The sequence below is a fragment of the Mirounga leonina genome, unplaced genomic scaffold (genome assembly GCF_011800145.1).
Source record: "Mirounga leonina isolate KUSES-001 unplaced genomic scaffold, KU_Mleo_1.0 Mir_169, whole genome shotgun sequence".
NCBI classification, from domain to species: domain Eukaryota; kingdom Metazoa; phylum Chordata; class Mammalia; order Carnivora; family Phocidae; genus Mirounga; species Mirounga leonina.
Window position 1 is genome coordinate 7,742,639 of NW_023270431.1, and position 19,004 is coordinate 7,761,642.

Below are 19,004 nucleotides of genomic sequence, written 5' to 3' on the forward strand. Positions count from 1 at the left end.
ATGCTGGGCGCCTGGGTGGCTCAGTCGTTAAGCGTCTGCCTTCGGCTCAGTCATGATCCCAGGGTCCTGGGATGGAGTCCCACGTCGGGCTCCCTGCTCGGCGGGAAGCCTGCTTCTCCCTCTCCCACTCCCCCTGCTTGTGTTCCCTCTCTTGCTGTGTCTCTCTCTGTCAAATAAATAAATAAAATCTTTAAAAAAAAAAAAAAGAGTCACATGCTCTACCAAGTGAGCCAGCCGGTGCCCCTAAACTTATATTTTCTATTCCCCTAACTGGTTACTCCTCCTTGCTTTCTTGCTTTGGTATCCTAAGTAATAACACCACTACCATTCTTCCCCTTGTTTAAAGTGAAACCTTGTATTTTCTCTTCTCCATCCCAAGTCCAAACAATTGCTGAGTTCTTTCACTCTAAGAAAATGCTCATATACCTCTTTCTATCCTATTGTCATTCCTTTAGCTCATGCCTTAATTATCTTTTACATGTACTATAATTTCTCATACTTAATATCTGTACTTCCCATCTCTTTCCTCAAGAAAGCTCTCCTACACACTGGGTCCGTGAGAACTTTTCCTAAAGCATACATTCTTATCAGGTAGCTCCCTAACTCAGAAACCTTCAGTGATTCAATACAGAACTATGGAAAAAAGTCTAAACTAATTAATATAGCATTGAAATTTTCTATTATGTGATCTCAATCTATCTTTTCAGCTTTATCTTTTATTCCTTTTTAGGGTCATCATTCTCCAATTAATACATTGTGCTGTTCATTATCTAAGAACGTTCTATGTTCTCCAACAGCTAAGATGGCCCTTCTCAATTTTTTCTACTACAATTTTATCCATTTCTCAAGGTCCAGGCTTAAAGGTCTTTTCCTTAAATCAATCACTCCATCAATCAATTTCTTTCTCTCTTTCTCTCACTTTATTTTTTTTCTTTTACTTATCTCCTGTTCTCCCGTAGAACATTCCTGCTCCCTTCCCATTTACTGCATTATGACTTACATCCTAGTTTGGTTTTATACATCTCTTCTCTCCTACTGACTTAGGGTCAAGGATAGTGCTTAACAAAGACTGAAGTAGCTCCCAAGTGTACTGTAAATGTATTTTGGTTTGATTATAAAAAAATTATATTTTGGGGCACCTGGCTGGCTCAGTTGGTTGAGCGACTGCCTTCGGCTCAGGTCATGATCCTGGAGTCCCGGGATCGAGTCCCACATCGGGCTCCCTGCTCGGCAGGGAGTCTGCTTCTCCCTCTGACCCTCCCCCCTCTCATGTGCTCTCTCTCTCTCTCTCTCTCTCAAATAAATAATAAATAAAATCTTTAAAAAAATTATATTTTGATTGCATATTGACTATATGACATTTTCAGGTATACGGGGAGTGAGTCTAGGGGCATTACTTCAGCAGTTTGGAGCCGAGAGGGGTCACGTATGAGATGGTACATGTCTAGCATTTATTTGCATTTCTTTATAAAAATGGTGAGTACATTTGCTTCCTGGAACAAGTGCATCTTTGGTGCAGGCAATCCCATCACACTGACGGAGCATTCTCTGTGTCAACTGGGGCACCCTGGGGCTGTTAGTCACAGTGACAGCCATGTCTCCTAAATGCTCTGATGGCAGGTGGAACTGTGCTCTGCTGGGCAGGCAAAGGGTAGGGGACCATCTCTCACCACACTCACTGATAGCGCAGGGGAGCGGCAGGTGCCGCAGGCTACTTAACTAGACAGCACTGGCCCTTTCTTCTTCACTGGTGGAGAAACGGTCTGTCTGAGTAACCACTTCCCCCCGAAGTCCACTTCCTGAGTCCACTTCCCACTTCCTGGAAACTCCAGGGTAATTCCCCTGATTCAGCCCGTCTTGGCAATACGCTTCTCCTTCCTAGACATTTCTTTGGGAATGTGTGACTGAATTCTGGTCAACAGAAGATGAAAGAAAATGTGTTTAAGTGACCTCAGTCTTAAAAAGAGAAAAGAGGTCTATCTGCCTTTTGTTGTGTCAGAAGGTTACATTTGGAACCATGGCTGTTGTCTTGCAGCTATAGCAGGTGCCATCCTTTGGGTGTTGGTGGTACCCTAAGAGTTGAAAGCAGAAAGACAGAATGAACCAGGGAGCTTGAGGATATTGTCACGGTGCTGGGGTCACCCTACCTTAGGACTTCTGATGGTGTGGCAAAATACATCTCCCTTACCATTTGAGCCAGTAGAACAGGAGGTTTCTTTTACTGTAGCTAGAGATCCTGACACATCAGCCTTCATGTTGGCATCAGCCACCTTGTTGAGGTGGCAGACATTGATCATTGTGAGGGCTTCAGGGGAGAAGAACATTATTTCTATGGTCTGCTTAAAAATTTGTGTTGGGTTGTTGCTAGGTCCTGAATCTGTCATTTTTTTTTTTCATGGACCTAGTAAGTCATAATCTTCTTAAAATACACTGCACTTTTCCTTTTGCAACAATGATCAAACTTACAATTACTAATGTTTTTCTTCTTCACTAGTTTAAAAGCTCCATGAGGGCAGTGACTACATCTGCCAGGAGAATTCCTGTCTCTCCAGCACCTCGCACAGGGCTGGTACACTGGTGTTCAATGGGTAGGTGCTCAGCAAATATCTGTGAAACAAGTAAATGAGTGAGTAAATGAATATATAGAATATCAAAAACACTCTCCCTCTCATTTCCTTTGCTCACACTCCCAATGTCCTGATTCCGTACCAGTTTAGGCCTTCAAAAGTGGGCTATGTCCTGCATTTGAGGAGACAGGAAAGAGAAAAGGGAAGGAAGCTATCTTTATAGCTCTTGTCTGTTTTCTCAGTGGAGAAAGGGAAAAGAGACAATTCTTAAAGGAAACTTACAAAATATTTTCATAAAGAAAAACTGTAATTGTCTCCTGAATTGCATATTGGATCAAAATATCGTTTAAAAAATGTTCAGAATCATTTTAGAACCAGAATGAAGCTGAGGATCGATTCAGTATAACCAAGCAGAACAAAGATTTACCAACTCTTTTAAGTCCCTCATTTTTCAAAAGAGTAACTGAGAGCCACTGTCACCAAGATCTGCATTGGTCTTTCTTATTCTCTATGATGTAATAAACAATTGAATGCAGACAGTTACATTCACCAGCAACAAAAAGGATATTTTCCTGGCAGCGTTGTTCCAACTCGGTAATCAGTGTAGCTCTTGCTTGGATGAAAGTTGAAAATAAAAAGAAGACCTGCTCTCTCAAAAGCAATGATCTTATTGGCTTCATGCTTTTCACTCACATAGGCCTGCAAGAATTAACACATACATTACATTATTACATTATGGATGCTGCTATAAGCAAATTACTTATTAAAAAGTTGTTTTTGTCTTTATTAATAGATTTCTTAGTCATTAAGCCAACAAATGAAAATGTAGTATATTTTTTTAACATGTTGCAATTTTGCCATATCAAACTCTACACTAACCAAAATCTCAAAAACTGCTTAAAGAGTATAGAAATCTCACTAGTCATTGACAACTTCAAATAAAGCACAGAGGATTAGCACTGTGGCTTAGGTTTTAAGAATACAGTACCTATGTTACATATAAAGTGTGTGTGTGTGTGTGTGTGTGTATTCTGGATGTTTACAAGTGAATTTTCTTTAAAACTTTTAGTTCCCAGATTAATGAGGTAAGGTACATAAAATTACGTTTTAAAATAAAAGGTAACATTGTTATTGTATTGGGATTTCTGAAATTGTAGTATCTTAAAAACTTTACATTATTGCACACCTTTGTCAGATTCAATGGCAACCTAATGTTCTTTGCAATATATCTTTTTTTCCTAATAAAAGAGAAGGTCTGAAAAGAAATTATATCTACAAAGTCTCCCATTTATACACCATGTTTTATAGTAGGCAGTGAGAAGCCTTTGCTTTTTCAACACCACCCTCTTGCAGCTCCGGTTCTGAAAGGACTTATTTCCATGAATATCAGCAGCACCACTCTTAGTAATTTAGCAATGTGAACTAAGGCTCTAGAGTAAACAGCATGCCTTTTGGAATTCAACATTGTTCCTGTTGAAAAGGAGCATCATTTTGCTCTCTCTTCTGGAAATTGCATTACTAATAAACGTGATTAGGGCATTTGTGTCAGGTAGTCAATCTTGGTGAATATATAAGTACCTTTGTTCAACCATTAAAAAAAAAAAATCACAGACACCAAAGTAAAAACACATCAACAGTAATTTCAAATAGCACCAGTAAAAAGTAAAATGGATTATAAGTAACATACTATATGCTAATTTTTGCAAGGGAAAAAAAAGCCTGTATAAAATTTGCACCTGTTAATTACATTTTCTAAAACTTACTGAAAACTGAGACTTTAATTCCAGAGGAGAGTCAGGCTCATGAAAAATACAAAACAGCATACAGGTATGGCATCTATTGAGATGACAAGTTAGAGAACCAGTAAAGGAAGGGGGGGAAAAGAAAGGAATAAAGAAATCTACATGTTGTCAAAGTAGTCCCTTTATGACAGCAAAATTATTTATATAAAGAAAAACAGTCGAAACAATTAAGATGTTTCCACAGCAATTTCCAAAATGGACTCCACACCGAGCTTCTGTCACTTATTTTAACCAATTGAAATAAAAATTACTAAATTTAACCAACAACAAACTAAACAGGAAAGTAAGCAGGGCAGTGTGTTTAAGATTTTCATTATCTATTGGAGAGACTTCAGTGACATGTTTTGACAACCTGAAGTATGTTCCAGGGCACTACATGCTGAAGAATGAAGTGGTGTTTAGAAGATCGCATATAAATTTAAATCGATTGCCATTCCAAGCATGTGCAACCCTGGTGACTAAAACACAACATTTAGAATAAAGAGCTTACCTGTGGAGCTGAAAGCCAACCACATCTTTCTTCCAATTTATTCATATCCCTGTCAAAGTTATTTAGGAACTTATAGCGAAGGAGGTCATCATCAGTTAAATGAAACTGCCTTCTGGCATAATGATAACTCTCATTATTTCCTTTTCTTGGAAAGTCTAACCATTCAGGATGCCCAAATTCATTACCTGTGTTAAAAAACAAATATAAGCCTCACCCAGTGATATTAGCATTTCTTGCTAAGGTGACTCAATAATTACATGTGTTAAAGTCCTTAAAATCCATTAGGTTCTAATTTACCACAGCTGTGTCCTGTGAATGATATACAACCTTGGTTCAAAAACATCACAGTGAAGCACAAAGAGTAGTGAACACATCTGGACTCAGAATTCCAGGGTCCGGTTCCAGCTCAGCCATACAGCCCTTGTTACACACCTCCTTTTCCTCACGCACAAACTGAGAACACTTACCTCTATCATACTTAGGTCATCTCTGAAACTATCTCTAATATCTCTGAGTAATTTCCAAAATTTTTATTTCCATCATTTCTGTAATCTGTACAATGCTTTACAATTTCTCAAGGCTTTGAATGCACATTATGTTTTGATCCTCAGTGGGGCTCTTCATTATATCCATCTCACAGATGAGAAATCCAAAGCTTTGGACATTTTTGCCCAAACTTTACACAGATAATAAGCATAAAAGCAACCATTAAAATTTAGTTCTTCTGATTAAAATCCAAAGATTTTAATGAGTTCTTTCTACCTCATCCACACATTAGGCAAGTACGTTTTAAACTTCAGGTGCCATAGAAACCCAAGTCATCACTCTTATTCTTCATTTTCCTTATTTCTTTCTCAGATCTACATGTTACCATTAGCTGTGTATCCTTAATTTCAAATGTGTCTGCGTGCATCTGCACGCATCTGTGTTTAGCTAGGACACTTGATTTGGAACCATTTAAATATTATTTATCATTGTAATGATGAGAACCAGAAACTCAATACACTGGAAAAATGAAATAAAATAGTAACACATAAATATTTTTCATTCTCAAAATTAAATTTAGATATTGACTGTCTAATAGATAGGCTCCTATTGTTTTCCCCAAGGTGGATTTCTACTTTATAGCTTCTTTTTCCCCCTTAAAAATTAAATACTGCTTTCCCAAGTTTACTTTCATTTGCCACTTTGATGATGCAATTTTCTAAGCCATGAACATCTCCTTTGTGTCAGAAGTACTGCAGCCAATACAAGAGTGTCCTACATTCAAGAAACTAATACATTAATATTCTAATAAAAACTAGGAAACTAGTAAACTAGGATGTAATTCAAAATGTTTTATTGTAGAGTTGCTTTAAACAGTAAACTCTGCTAAGAAACACTGGAATTTGCATTTAACTTTTTGGAACCATAGCCATCAAAGTAAAAATAGCATCCAAACAAATATGTCTGTAGCAGTTTCATAAGAATTAAAGCATCTGCAAACATTTTGCTAAATTCTAGTATTTCAGTCTACACAATATTCTTTACAATTTTACCTGCGATGTGACAGAGGAGAGAAAACCAGATTTCTGACTCTATGGGCCTATATTTACTTTAGGATGCCTTCAAGTGACACAAGGAATTTCCCTCTGCCATGCTTTGGAGTTCTGCTTAGATCTGGAGGCTGTCCCATGGTGTAGCCATGGGACAGCCTGCTCCAACATCCATTCAACTGGCAAACTCATGCACCTTCAGAATTGTAGAGGAGCACATTATTTACTGTTAAGGAAGGGACTGCCAGCCTGGGGAAATTTATATGTCTAAGTACTAGTGAAATTTCAACTAGTGGAGAACTTTAGAAAGACTAGAAATGACATGAGTTGGCTAAAGTATAGTAGCCTCCAAACTGGATCCAGGCATTCTATAAGCACAATACTTTTATTTTGGTATGGCCATGAACTCTGGGTTGACTACAGTATTAATGAGCAATTCCTTCAGCCTCTTCTGGGGGAGACTAGCTACATCACTGTCATCATGATTACACAGTAGAGACAGCAGCATATGCTTCATGTCTGCTTATTATGCGCTAGGCACATGCACTGCACATGAATTAATCCTTTCCATCTTCAACAACACTAAAGGAGGTACTATTATTATCTCAAGTTTATAAGTAAGGAAGCTGAGTCACAGACATTTATTAAGTACTGGGATCTATGAATCCAGACAGTCTGGTTTCAGCACCCTGACTCTTACTACTCCATCATATTGTCAGAAATAAATACCATGGAAATACAGTGCAAAGAATGACCAACCTCTCATACATGGACAGAGACTCCAAGCTAATGGAATGACATGTGCAGATGCATCAGATTGAGAAGGTGAGATGTGGTGAGGAGTCTGGTTTAGCCATGAAATAGGGTTAGTGGTAAGGAGAGAGGTGGGACAGACAAGATGAGATTAGATTAGGATAGGCCTAGGAGCTTACACCACAGGCAGTAGGAAACTAAAGGCTATTTCCTAAGTAGGGGAATGAGAAGTTCAAATGCATTTATTATTAAAATACCTATACAGTGTGAAAAAGACACTAGATATTGGGGATAGTTAAATAGCAGGAAAGCTAACATGGAATCCAAAGTGTAAGGTAAGAGATGACAAGATGCGGTGGGAACGAGGAAAAGAATGATTCAAATGGCATTTCTTGTATACTGTTGGTGGGAATGTAAATTGGTACAGCCACTATAAAAAACAGTATAAAGGTTCCTCAAAAAATTAAAAGTAGAATTATTATATGATCCAATAATTCCACTACTGGGTATTTATTCAAGAAAACAAAAACACTAATTCCAAAAGATATGTGCACCCTCATGCTTACTGCAGCATTATTTACAATAGCCAAGATAAGGAAGCAACCTAAGTGTCCATTGATGGATGAATGGATAAATAAGATGTGGTGTATGTATGTATGTGTGTGCACGTGTGTGTGTATAAAAAATAGGAATATTACGCAGCCATAAAAAGGATGAGGTTGTACCATTTGCAACAACATGGATGGACCTAGACGGTATTATGCTAAGTGAAACAAGTCCAACTGAGAAAGACAAATACCCTATGATTTCACTCATGTGTGGAATGTAAAAAAAAAAAAAAGAATAAACACAAAAAGCAGAATTAGACTTAGAAATACAGAGAATAAACTGATGTTTGCTGGGGCAGGATGGGCAAAATAGGTGAAGGGAGTGGGAGATACAGGCTTCCAGTTATGGAATGAATAAATCATAGGAATAAAAGGCACAGCATAAGGAACAAAGTCAATGATATTGTAATAGAGGTGCATGGTAATAGATCTACCTAATCTTGTGGTGAGCACCGAATAATGTATAAATCTGTCAATCACTATATTGTACACCTGAAACTAATGTAACATTGTGTGTCAACTACACTCAAACAAATCAAAACAAACAAACAAAAAACAAATGACATTTCTGAGGAGGAAAATAACAAGATTGGATGCTGCCTGATGAACGTAGGTTGTAACAAAAAGGGAACTCTGAGAGCAATTTTGAAGTTTCAAGCTCAGGGGTCTGAGTAGTGCTGGCATTAACCACACTAGGGAACAATGGTGACAGAGGAAGCATGTGGGAGGGAGATAGTGAGTTTTTTGGCATGCTAAATTTAAGACCTGAAGAATACACAGGCATTCATGGATATACAGTAACATTGATAAAAATAAGGTACTTAAATTCAGTTAAAACTGAGGGGTGAGAATCAAGAGTAATTTGTTAAGGCCTCAATAAAAGACAGTAGTTACATCCACAAAAGGACAAAGGCCCATGGACAGCATCCTAAGGAACTGCAGGTGGAAGATTAATTAGAAAAAACTGAGGAACAATGGTTAGCAAAGTAAGAGGGACATCAAGAAAAAATACATCAAAGGCTAAGAAGAGTCTCAAAAGGATGGTCAGTGACAAATGCTACAAACAAACACACATACAAAAAACCCAAAAACCCAGGCCTTGTTATCTTACCACCCATTTGGTAGAGGAATGAAATAATGTAGATAGAGCTGTGCTTTTCAATCTACGGAATGTTCCAGAGAAAACATATAGATTCCAAGGAAGCTTGTTAAAAATGTTCATCCTCCGGATGAACATTCATTACCTTATTCATTATCTTTGGGGGAAGTCCCAGGCAGATTTCTACATTTTCATCAACCTCCCTGTACTGAAAGCAGGAGGGCCAAAGGCCACTCCCTGAAGGAAAACAGAGTTGAGATTTGAAAGTTCTTTATATGTCTAAGGAAAAAACAGTTAGGCAACATGATGCCCATGGACACAGAGAGACTTGGGTTTTAATCTGAGTGAGCCACTTATGAGTGAATTTAGGCAATTTAATTTCTCCAGTGCTCAGCTTACTCATCTGTAAAATAGGATAATATGTTTCATGAAAGTTCTTTTAAGATTCAAACATGGTAAATGAGGCAGTGGGCACAGGGCCTGGCAGCTCTCAGCTTTCAATGTACACAAGCTTTTACGATACACATGTCCACTTATTATGGATGCTGTTCAGGAAAGAATTACATAAAGGGCAATAGATGAGGCAATAGATGAGGGAGGGAACTGACCAGCCCTACTCTGCAGCAGGCATACAAGTAACCAGGATGAATTCAACAGGCAACTAGTTAGTTGGCTCCTCTTGACTTAGTTTTCATGGTACAACCTTATTCCTTTCTTTAAAGTACTGAAATTGTACACGGATGCATTTATTCATATATTTAATAATACAAACCAATTTCCCTAAGCCCAGTGTGAATGACCTTTGAGTTATCTACTATTTTAGATTTTTAAAAGGCAGAATGGATGTGAAAATAATTTTGCTACAAGACACCCACAGGGATGGGGCAAATCATATTGCTATGTTAGGAATCCCCTCTCTGGTCTCTTCCTTCATTATTCCTACATGTTCATCTTGCAAAACCTCTGAACAAGCTCTTAAGGGTTATTTATAGCATATATACTAATAGTATATATATTATCACATATACTATATATATATATATATATATATATATATATATATACTTACAGTGCATATAGTATACAGTTGATTATAGTCCACTTAAAATTAACATTTTAGGAACCTCCTGAAACCAGAGTTCTCCTTTGGCTGGAACACTACTGACGCCTCTCCCATCTCCTCATTTCTCCCCACGCTTCTTGAAAATGTGACTCAGGTTACAGCCTCTGTTGCTTGCTATCTTTTCTAACTGTCTCAGGTAGACTAAGAAGGTGAAAATATAAATTCTCCACTGTATGGTTTATTTTCTCTCTTAGTATTCCTCCTTGGAAGTATAGTTTTCATCAGTATAGAATTGAATGGTGAGTTTGATCAAAACTACTGAGGATGGTATGAACCCATCTCATAATCTGATTAAAAGCTAAGATCCTGCTCCCCAGAAACACACACACACACAGACACACACAGACACACACACACACACACTGGATACAGCCTTAAGGGTTCACTAATTCCATTTGAAAATGGATACAATGTGAAATCACATTATCATCTATTTCGAACAGTCTAGCATGGAAATTCACATCCTTATAATCTATAGCATAAATAAGGATTTAAGAGTAGCACAATTACAATGAGGTTAAGATATACAAATTACTTAGAAGAGTACAAGACACATAGTATGTGACAATAAATATTAGTTACTATTATTTTAGTATTATATTTTCTTTTATTTTATTATGTAAGTAACACACTCACACATTATTTTCTTTAAACACACACACACACACACAATCTAAAATCTTATAAAATAACCACTTGCTATGGTCTGAATGTTACTTTCCCCCCCAAATTCCTATATTGCAATCCTAATCCTCAATGTGATGGTATTAGGAGGTGGGGTCTTTGGGAGATGCTTAGGTCATGAGGGTGGAGCCAGCCTGAATAGGATTAACATTCTTATAAATAAATTAGACTCCACAGAGCTCCCTAGCCCCTTCCACAATGCGAGGATACAGTTTGAAGTCTGAGAACAGGAAGAGGGACTTCATTCAACCTTCTTGGCATTCAGACTTCTAAAATCCAGAAAGCACGAGAAATAAATTTCTGTTATTATTAGCTCCCGGATCCATGGTATTTTGTTATAGTGGCCAAAGTAGACTAAGACATCACTGTTTTCCTTTTGGTAAATATTTTATTTATTTTCATTTATATCTATATCTATAACTATATCTCTATATCTATATATGGATACCCATCTATCTTATTTATCTACAACTTGTTTTGAACAAAAATAGAATCATATGCTATTTTGAATTTTAATATAAGCATTTTCCAGGTCAATAAGTATATATATCTCCCCATGATGGTACTTCCTTATGTGCATACAATGCAATTTTATTTAATTGTTTTCCTCATGTTAGTCATTTTGGCTTTTTCTATTATTTTAGTACTATAAAACATGAGCAATCTTATAAATCCATCTTTGTACACTTGTCTAATATTTCCCTAAGAAAACTGAATATGCAAAATAGCTGTTGAGAAGGTAAAAAGCAGATATGATTCTAAGAGAAAACATTTTCCAAGTTTTGAACATTATTAATCATTTGAAGACATAGGCACAACTTAACAAATTGTTACTGGAAATAATGTTCAACACAAAATTACATTTCTTAATGCATATGCTTAATATTCTACTTTAAAAGCATTTTTCACCATTTAAATTTAAGATTTCATTTTATTGTACTCCAAGACTTGTCAATTTTAAACATTTACCTTTTTAATAGCATATCTAAAAATTAGTAACAATTAATAAAAAAGGTTATTACATGAGATCAAATTCAGTACTTGGAAAAATAAAAGACAAAGATGAAAGCAGGACAAATGTTTGTGTCATGATCCAATTTAGGATTTTTTATGTATTTTAACTTTCACCTCATTTATCCTTTATGAGTATAAAGTCACTACTTTAAAAAACATTCCAATAAGCATATTTATATATTATGGAATATGAAGTTGAATTTCTAAGTTAGAAAAAAGAGCTATTTAAAAATTTCAAGGTATGATGAAGACCCTAGAGAATCATTTATTAATCTCTATTAGAGACTAATTTAGATTTTCTGAAAATCTTTTCCTGGAGAGGCTTCATTTAAACTGAAAGATATAGAAAGTTGCATACAACAAAGAAATAGATAGAAAAAATTACATTAGTGACTGCAGACAAAACATTCTACAGGGTGGCTTTTGAATGTTCTCTGTTGTAAATAAACTGACAAGGGGCAAATTAACTTTAATGTAAGCAAACGCAACATTAAATTTCATATTTGGTTCAAAACTGTAAACACAAACATAAGATAAATGGAAGCAAATCACAGAAAGACTTTCAAAGTGACCTTGGAATAATAGTGAACCATTCTCAGGCTGAACAGAGAAAACTGGAGAATGCCTGTTAGTATCTTACGCTAGCTCACAGCTCACAAACCTAATGAAGAAAAATACTATCATTAAAACAAGTTAAGAATGTTCTTCTCAGCGATGGTCTACAAATTACTTAGGGAATGTGGCAGCACTTGAGACAGTGCAGTGAAATATGACCACTCAAATAAGCTTATAACTAAGGGTTGCTATATAAAGATGGATACGAAATCTAAATTTATTCAGGTGATGGCAAAAAAGGTAACTGATTTGTTTTAGTACAGATAACTTGCTGGAATAAGAAACATATAATATGAATGAGTATTTTAATTTAACAAAATAAAAAAAATACATGTATGTATATTTCTAAATTATATACAAATGTTATATATACATGCATACATAATATATGTATATATTCCTCAAAGAATGCAACAGGCATTTGTAACTTGGAGCTCATGCATTGCTGGTGATTTCCTGATATTTCATTTGAAACACTGTATGTATGTTCACCTGCGTGTTTTTCTGAGGAGAGAGGTTTCCTTCACATTCTCCGGGAGTTTGAGTCTTAAAAAGGTAAGTACCACTCACTGTATTAGAATGTTAGTAACTAGAAGAATGGGTCACAGGTAAGAGTTTCTAAGCTATATAAAAAAAAAAAGAAAAGAAAAAAAAAAAGCGAAAGCCTAAATTGAGGGAAGCATTTTTCAAACCTTGGGCATAAGAAGCTTAGAAAAGTCGCATTTAAACTAACTTGAGTACATGGAGGCAAAGATTGTGACATTTGGGAACAATCCTTCCAAGTCAAAAATATGCTTTACAAGTAACCTGGCACTAACCATCAAAGGATGATATATCTGCTTGTTAAATTATGATTATGACCACTGATGTAATACATAGAATGTTACTTAATTCAAAATGAAGGGAAGACAGTAATTTTTTGAGCGGTCACCTGGGATATTTTGTAAGAAAATTCACAGTTCATGCCATGATTCACTGCATTCACTATAATAACAGAACTGGGTGCTTCCAGAAATGAGAAGACAGGCTAATAAGTAACTTTAAAACCAAAACAGGGAAACAAGTAACTAACACTGCTATAGTTAATTAATGATTCTAGAAAATTCTACCAAGTTCCTTCTCTCCTTTCCATTTCCTCTGTAAACAGCACCATTCATGTCTGGTTAATTGTGTAAAACCTCTAGGCACAAAATTCCTATTGGGATTGCTTTTCCTGTAATTAATTTTTTGCTGTTTGATGTAAAGGTCCAAGCTATAAATTGACAAGAAGCCAGCTGGTATTCGAGTGATGGAATTCGAGACAATACAACTAATGAAAAAAGCCCAGCTCTATTTGCTGAACATTTTGATTAGCAGCTTTGTGTGTTTTGCTTCTCTAAACTGTAATGCATACTAATTTTACCTAGGAATTAATTAAAGCCTATCACAACCTCCATGCTGTGTATGTTATGGAACAGCTTGTTGATACTGAGTTATGTATATATGAGAATAAGGTATAGTCCTCTTACGAATGTAAAAAAAAACTCTAGTTCCTACTCCTCTTTAACTATACTGAAGACTAGCTCTTAAAAGGAAGTATCAAAAGGAATGAGATCTTGCCATTTGCAACGACGTGGATGTAACTGGAGGGTGTTATGATGAGTGAAATAAGTCAATCAGAGAAAGACATGTATCATATGATCTCACTGGTATGAGGAATTCTTAATCTCAGGAAACAAACTGAGGGTTGCTGGAGTTGGTGGGGGGGTGGGAGGGATGGGGTGGCTGGGTGATAGACATTGGGGAGGGTATGTGCTATGGTGAGCGCTATGAATTGTGTAAGACTGTTGAATCACAGACCTGTACCTCTGAAACAAATAATATATTATATGTTAAAAAAAAAAAAAAAAGAAGATAGTAGGAAGGGAAAAATGAAGGGGGGGAATCGGAGGGGGAGATGACCCATGAGAGATGATGGACTCTGAGAAACAAACTGAGGGTTCTAGAGGGGAGAGGGGTGCAGGGATGGGTTAGCCTGGTGATGGGTATTAAAGAGGGCACATACTGCATGGAGCACTGGGTGTCATACGCAAACAATGAATCATGGAACACTACATCAAAAACTAATGATGTAATGTACGGTGATTAACATAACAATAAAAAAATTAAAAAAAAAAGGAAGTATCTATTTTCAAATCAAATGCCTTGGTTTTCCTCTAGTCCTTTAGTGGGTATTCAACTCTCCGGAGGGTGGGGCACAATGTAAAATATTTTTCCAAATCAGGGACTGTGATATCCTTTTTTTGAAAAATAAACTTGCTATCCATTCCTCAGGCCCACCTTTTTTTTTTTTTTAAAGATTTTTTATTTATTTATCTGAGAGAGAGAATGGGAGACAGAGAGCATGAGAGGGGGAGGATCAGAGGGAGAAGCAAACTCCCCGCTGAGCAGGGAGTCCGATGCGGGACTCAATCCCAGGACCCTGGGATCATGACCTGAGCCGAAGGCAGTTGCTTAACCAACTGAGCCACCCAGGCGCCCCTCAGGCCCACCTTTGATACTGATCAGTATGGCTCTGGGCTGGGACCAAGCCTAATTTTTTTTTTTTTTTCTTCATAGTATGCTCCGCTGTCTTATACCTACAACAGGTACTCCCTTAATATTTGTTAAAGTTGGACTATTCCCTCTACAACTGTTAAAGATCTAACATCATCTCTTTTGAGGCACAGAAACAAAGTATAACAATCAGGTCCAGAAGATGACATAAAGGAGCAAACAGAACAAACTCAGCAGTGCTGCTGCAGATTCACCATTGAAGTCCACCACTGTCTCCATGCTGTGGATTTTAGGTAACTCATTATTGATATCAAGTGTATCTATATATACACTTAAAATGCACGTATATAGGTGTATAAATATATACATGTGTGCATGTATATATGTGTATATGGTATGTTCCTAAAGAGAACATTAAAAACAAACAAACTTCAATGCCCGTTCCTCTTAATATCCTCAAGACTATTTTGAAATCAAATGCTTTGGTCTCCAGATCTCAGGGTTGTCCTGTGGAGCCCCTCTCCTGTGCATTCCTCCTTTATTTTTTTAAAGATTTTAAAAAAATTTTTATTACGTTATGTTAATCACCATACATTACATCATTAGTTTTTGATGTAGTGTTCCATGATTCATTGTTTGTGCATTAACACCCAGTGTTCCATTCAGTACGTGCCCTCTTTAATACCCATCACCAGGCTAACCCATCCCCACACCCCCCTCTAGAACCCTCAGTTTGTTTCTCAGAGTCCATAGTCACTCATGGTTTCTTTAAGATTTTATTTATTTATTTGACAGAGAGAGACACAGCGAGAGAGGGAACACAAGCAGGGGGAGTGGGAGAGGGAGAAGCAGGCTTCCCGCTGAGCAGGGAGCCCGATGCGGGGCTCGATCCCAGGACCCTGGGATCATGACCTGAGCTGAAGACAGATGCTTAACGACTGAGCCATCCAGGCTCCCCTGAATTCCTCCTTTAAAAGGTCCAAGTCAGTGATTATATTCTGAGCCCCAGGACTCGCTACACTGGTCATATGCTCAACTGTAACACAAGATTATAATTTCAAAAGTATTAAAATGTATCCTGTGTATCAGAAAACATGTTTAACGTGGGTCAGTATGATCCCTGTCCTCATAGATCTCATAGTCTAATAGAGAAGAGAGACAGAATTAAACAAGTATAAAAATATATATTTCCTTTGGAGAGGGTATGGAGGAGAGGCCTCAAAAAAAAGACTTCAAGGTTAAGAGTGAAAACAACAAAGGGTAGTAGGAGAGGAAAGCAGAGAATACTGGCAAATCTCCCCGCGTGCCCGCCTCCCCCCACAAAAAGAGACGTGGCGGCGCCTGGGCTAGCGTGTGCCTTCGACTCCAGGCTCTGTGCTCAGTGGGGGAGTCTGCTTCTTCCTCTCCCTCTGCCCCTCCCCCAGCTCGTGCTCACCCCCCACCCTCTCAAGTGAATAAATAAAATCTTTTTTTTTTTTAAAGATTTTATTTATTTATTTGAGAGAGAGAGAATGAGAGACAGAGAGCATGAGAGGGAGGAGGGTCAGAGGGAGAAGCAGACTCCCTGCCGAGCAGGGAGCCTGATGTGGGACTCGATCCCGAGACTCCAGGATCATGACCTGAGCCGAAGGCAGTCGCTTAACCAACTGAACCACCCAGGCGCCCCGTGAATAAATAAAATCTTAAAAAAAGAGAAGAAGATGTGAAGGTGCTGAGACAGTGGCACAGCAAGGCAGAGAGGACCGGCCTGGAACTCTGCCACTGCACAGGGAAAGAGGGGGTGTTGGTCTTAGAAACCCAGCCTTGGAATTCTAGAAGTTAGCTGTGGTGTTAAGAAACAAAACACACCTTTGCAAACTAAGCTTGTACATGGGTTTTAGAAATATACGGGGTAACTGACTACACAGGTGTGGATGAAATTGCCTGGGAAGAGCATGCAGGAAGGGGAGTATAATGGGAAAGCCTGAGGAACACTCACAGGGCGAGGTGGGGCAGAGGAGGCCTGGAAAGAAGCCTGAGGGGGAAGGACCAGAGAGAGATGAGGACAACCATGGTGAGTGGGAGACAGGAGATGGACCCCAGGGACGGAGGGGTCCCGAGAAGAAACAATGGTCAACAGTAATAGGTGCTAGCAGTTGAACTAAAACCTGAAGTCCTATAATAACTACACGGAGTAATAAGAGAGAACATTCACGAATGGAAAGGGAGCAATCGCAGTGATGTCTGGGGTAAAACCAAAGAACTGAAAACTGTGTTGTGAGGATGAAGTGCTTTACTTTTTCTCTTTGTTTATTCTAGGATATTCTGACAGGGAGTATTTAACTAAATACCTGCGAGTGAACTGTCTTAACTATATGTAAGCTTTGTATTCATAAATTTATTTATTCATTTGAGAGGGTGGGGGGTGAGCACGAGCTGGGGGGAGGGGCAGAGGGAGAGGAAGAAATTTGGAAGAAATTCGGTCTGTCTTAACTATATGTAAGCTTTGTATTCATAAACGTTTTATGGCATATAATATGCACCATATCTTAAGACAGCCAGAAAAAAGACTAGTGTACTATTAGGTTTCCTTAAAATTCCTGTAACAAATTTACAAACTAATATTTTCAATAAAATACATGATAAATTCCAGTCCTCCATCCCCTAGATAAAGGGGATGGTGGCCTGAGTCAAATGCTATACCTACTCTCCCATTCCACCTGGTGTTACAGTCCAGGCCTCCGATCCTGTGATAGCGGACAGGGGCCGGGAATGGCACTGAAGATGAAAGCCACTGTAGTAAGGCTGGTCGGTACCCTCCATCTATTCTGCTCTCCCCAGTCTTCCCCTTGATAAATTTTGCACAAAAAGTCTTGAAGCAATGGCCAAATGAGCTCTGGGCAGTGCAGAAAGAAAACATTTCCAACTTGAACTATGCTTGGACCACAGCCAAACCCATCAATCCCTTCACTTATCTACATGATTAGAATTGCTTTAAGTGGTCAGTTCCTATGATCAAGGAACAGGATAGTAGATGAAGTAAATACTTAGGTCAAGTGTTTTGAGAAGAAGGCTGTCAAAATAAAACAAACCAAAGTAAAACATTCTTAACCATCAATGTCCATACGTACAAAATAAGAATAACTTTATATTGCATATATATGCGGTAGAATTAATGAAAACGCACTTATAAACCAGTCTTACTTGAAATGCTAAAGAATTAGCATTACTATATTGAAGGGTAATGATATATAATGGTATATCTCATTATGTTTTTATTTAAATCAAGACTATGGGAGAACATTTTAAATAAATGAAATCGTAAAACTATATTAAAATAATAAAAGCAACAGCGCTCTATGTACATGGACTCTGTGCTAGAGTTTTAGAAATTATTTCAAATGATAGTCACAATAACCCTTCAGTTTGGGAGGGGACATTATTTTCATTTTCAGACAACAGATCGGGGGTAATGTGACTCTCCAAGGTGATGCAGGTGTAAGGTATCGAAGTTGGTATTCATACTTAGATTTGTCTGTCTTCTTTCCATGGTATCTGGAGCTAGGTACTTGATTTGAGCAACATTAGTTGGAAACCTATTACGAAGGTACAGACATTAGGGAAGATAATAAAAAAGCTATAAAAGGATGTGTAAAGATGTATTTCCAATTTCACTCTCAAGTATACAAATAAAGTATATTTATTACGGACTTGTGCTCCCTTCGTGCCTTGCATGTTCTGCTGTCTTGATGTTATTACTCCATGTTACAGCTGTTTGGTCTCCATGAGGCCTTTTCAAAATCCTGCAGGAAAGCTTTGGTGCTTGTGTTTCCACTTAGGTATAATTTTTTTTTCCTTATTAAAGCAATTATTAAAGAGTGTGATTTTTGTGTTTTTGTTGTTTCTGCCTGTCTCTTTATTAGACTGAGGATAGATACACTATGTTTTCATCTCCTATCCTTATTACTTAATTTATGTGATAGCAGGCATATAATGCACATTCGAGGATTTGTTAAATATGTGTTGATGGGCTCCTGGGTGGCTCAGTGGGTTAAGTGTCTGCCTTCGGCTCAGGTCAAGATCTCAGGGTTTGAGCCCCGCATTGGGCTCCCTGCTCAGTGGGGAGTCTGCTTCTCCCTCTACCCTTCCTCCCTGATCGTGATCTCTCTCTATCTCACTCTTTCTCTCTCACTCTCAAAT

At 37.7% G+C, this 19,004-nt stretch overlaps 1 protein-coding gene across 1 annotated transcript in view; it reads right to left on the reverse strand.

The window, feature by feature from the left end:
• Positions 1 to 19,004, reverse strand: part of GBE1 (1,4-alpha-glucan branching enzyme 1) — a 281,160-nt gene that overhangs the window by 33,556 nt on the left and 228,600 nt on the right. Inside the window, exons 13-14 of the mRNA XM_035015151.1 lie at positions 4,860 to 5,044; positions 3,136 to 3,266 (exon numbers count right to left, since the gene is read on the reverse strand). Coding sequence (XP_034871042.1) covers positions 3,136 to 3,266; positions 4,860 to 5,044 — 316 coding nt within the window. The remainder of the gene's footprint in view (positions 1 to 3,135; positions 3,267 to 4,859; positions 5,045 to 19,004) is intronic.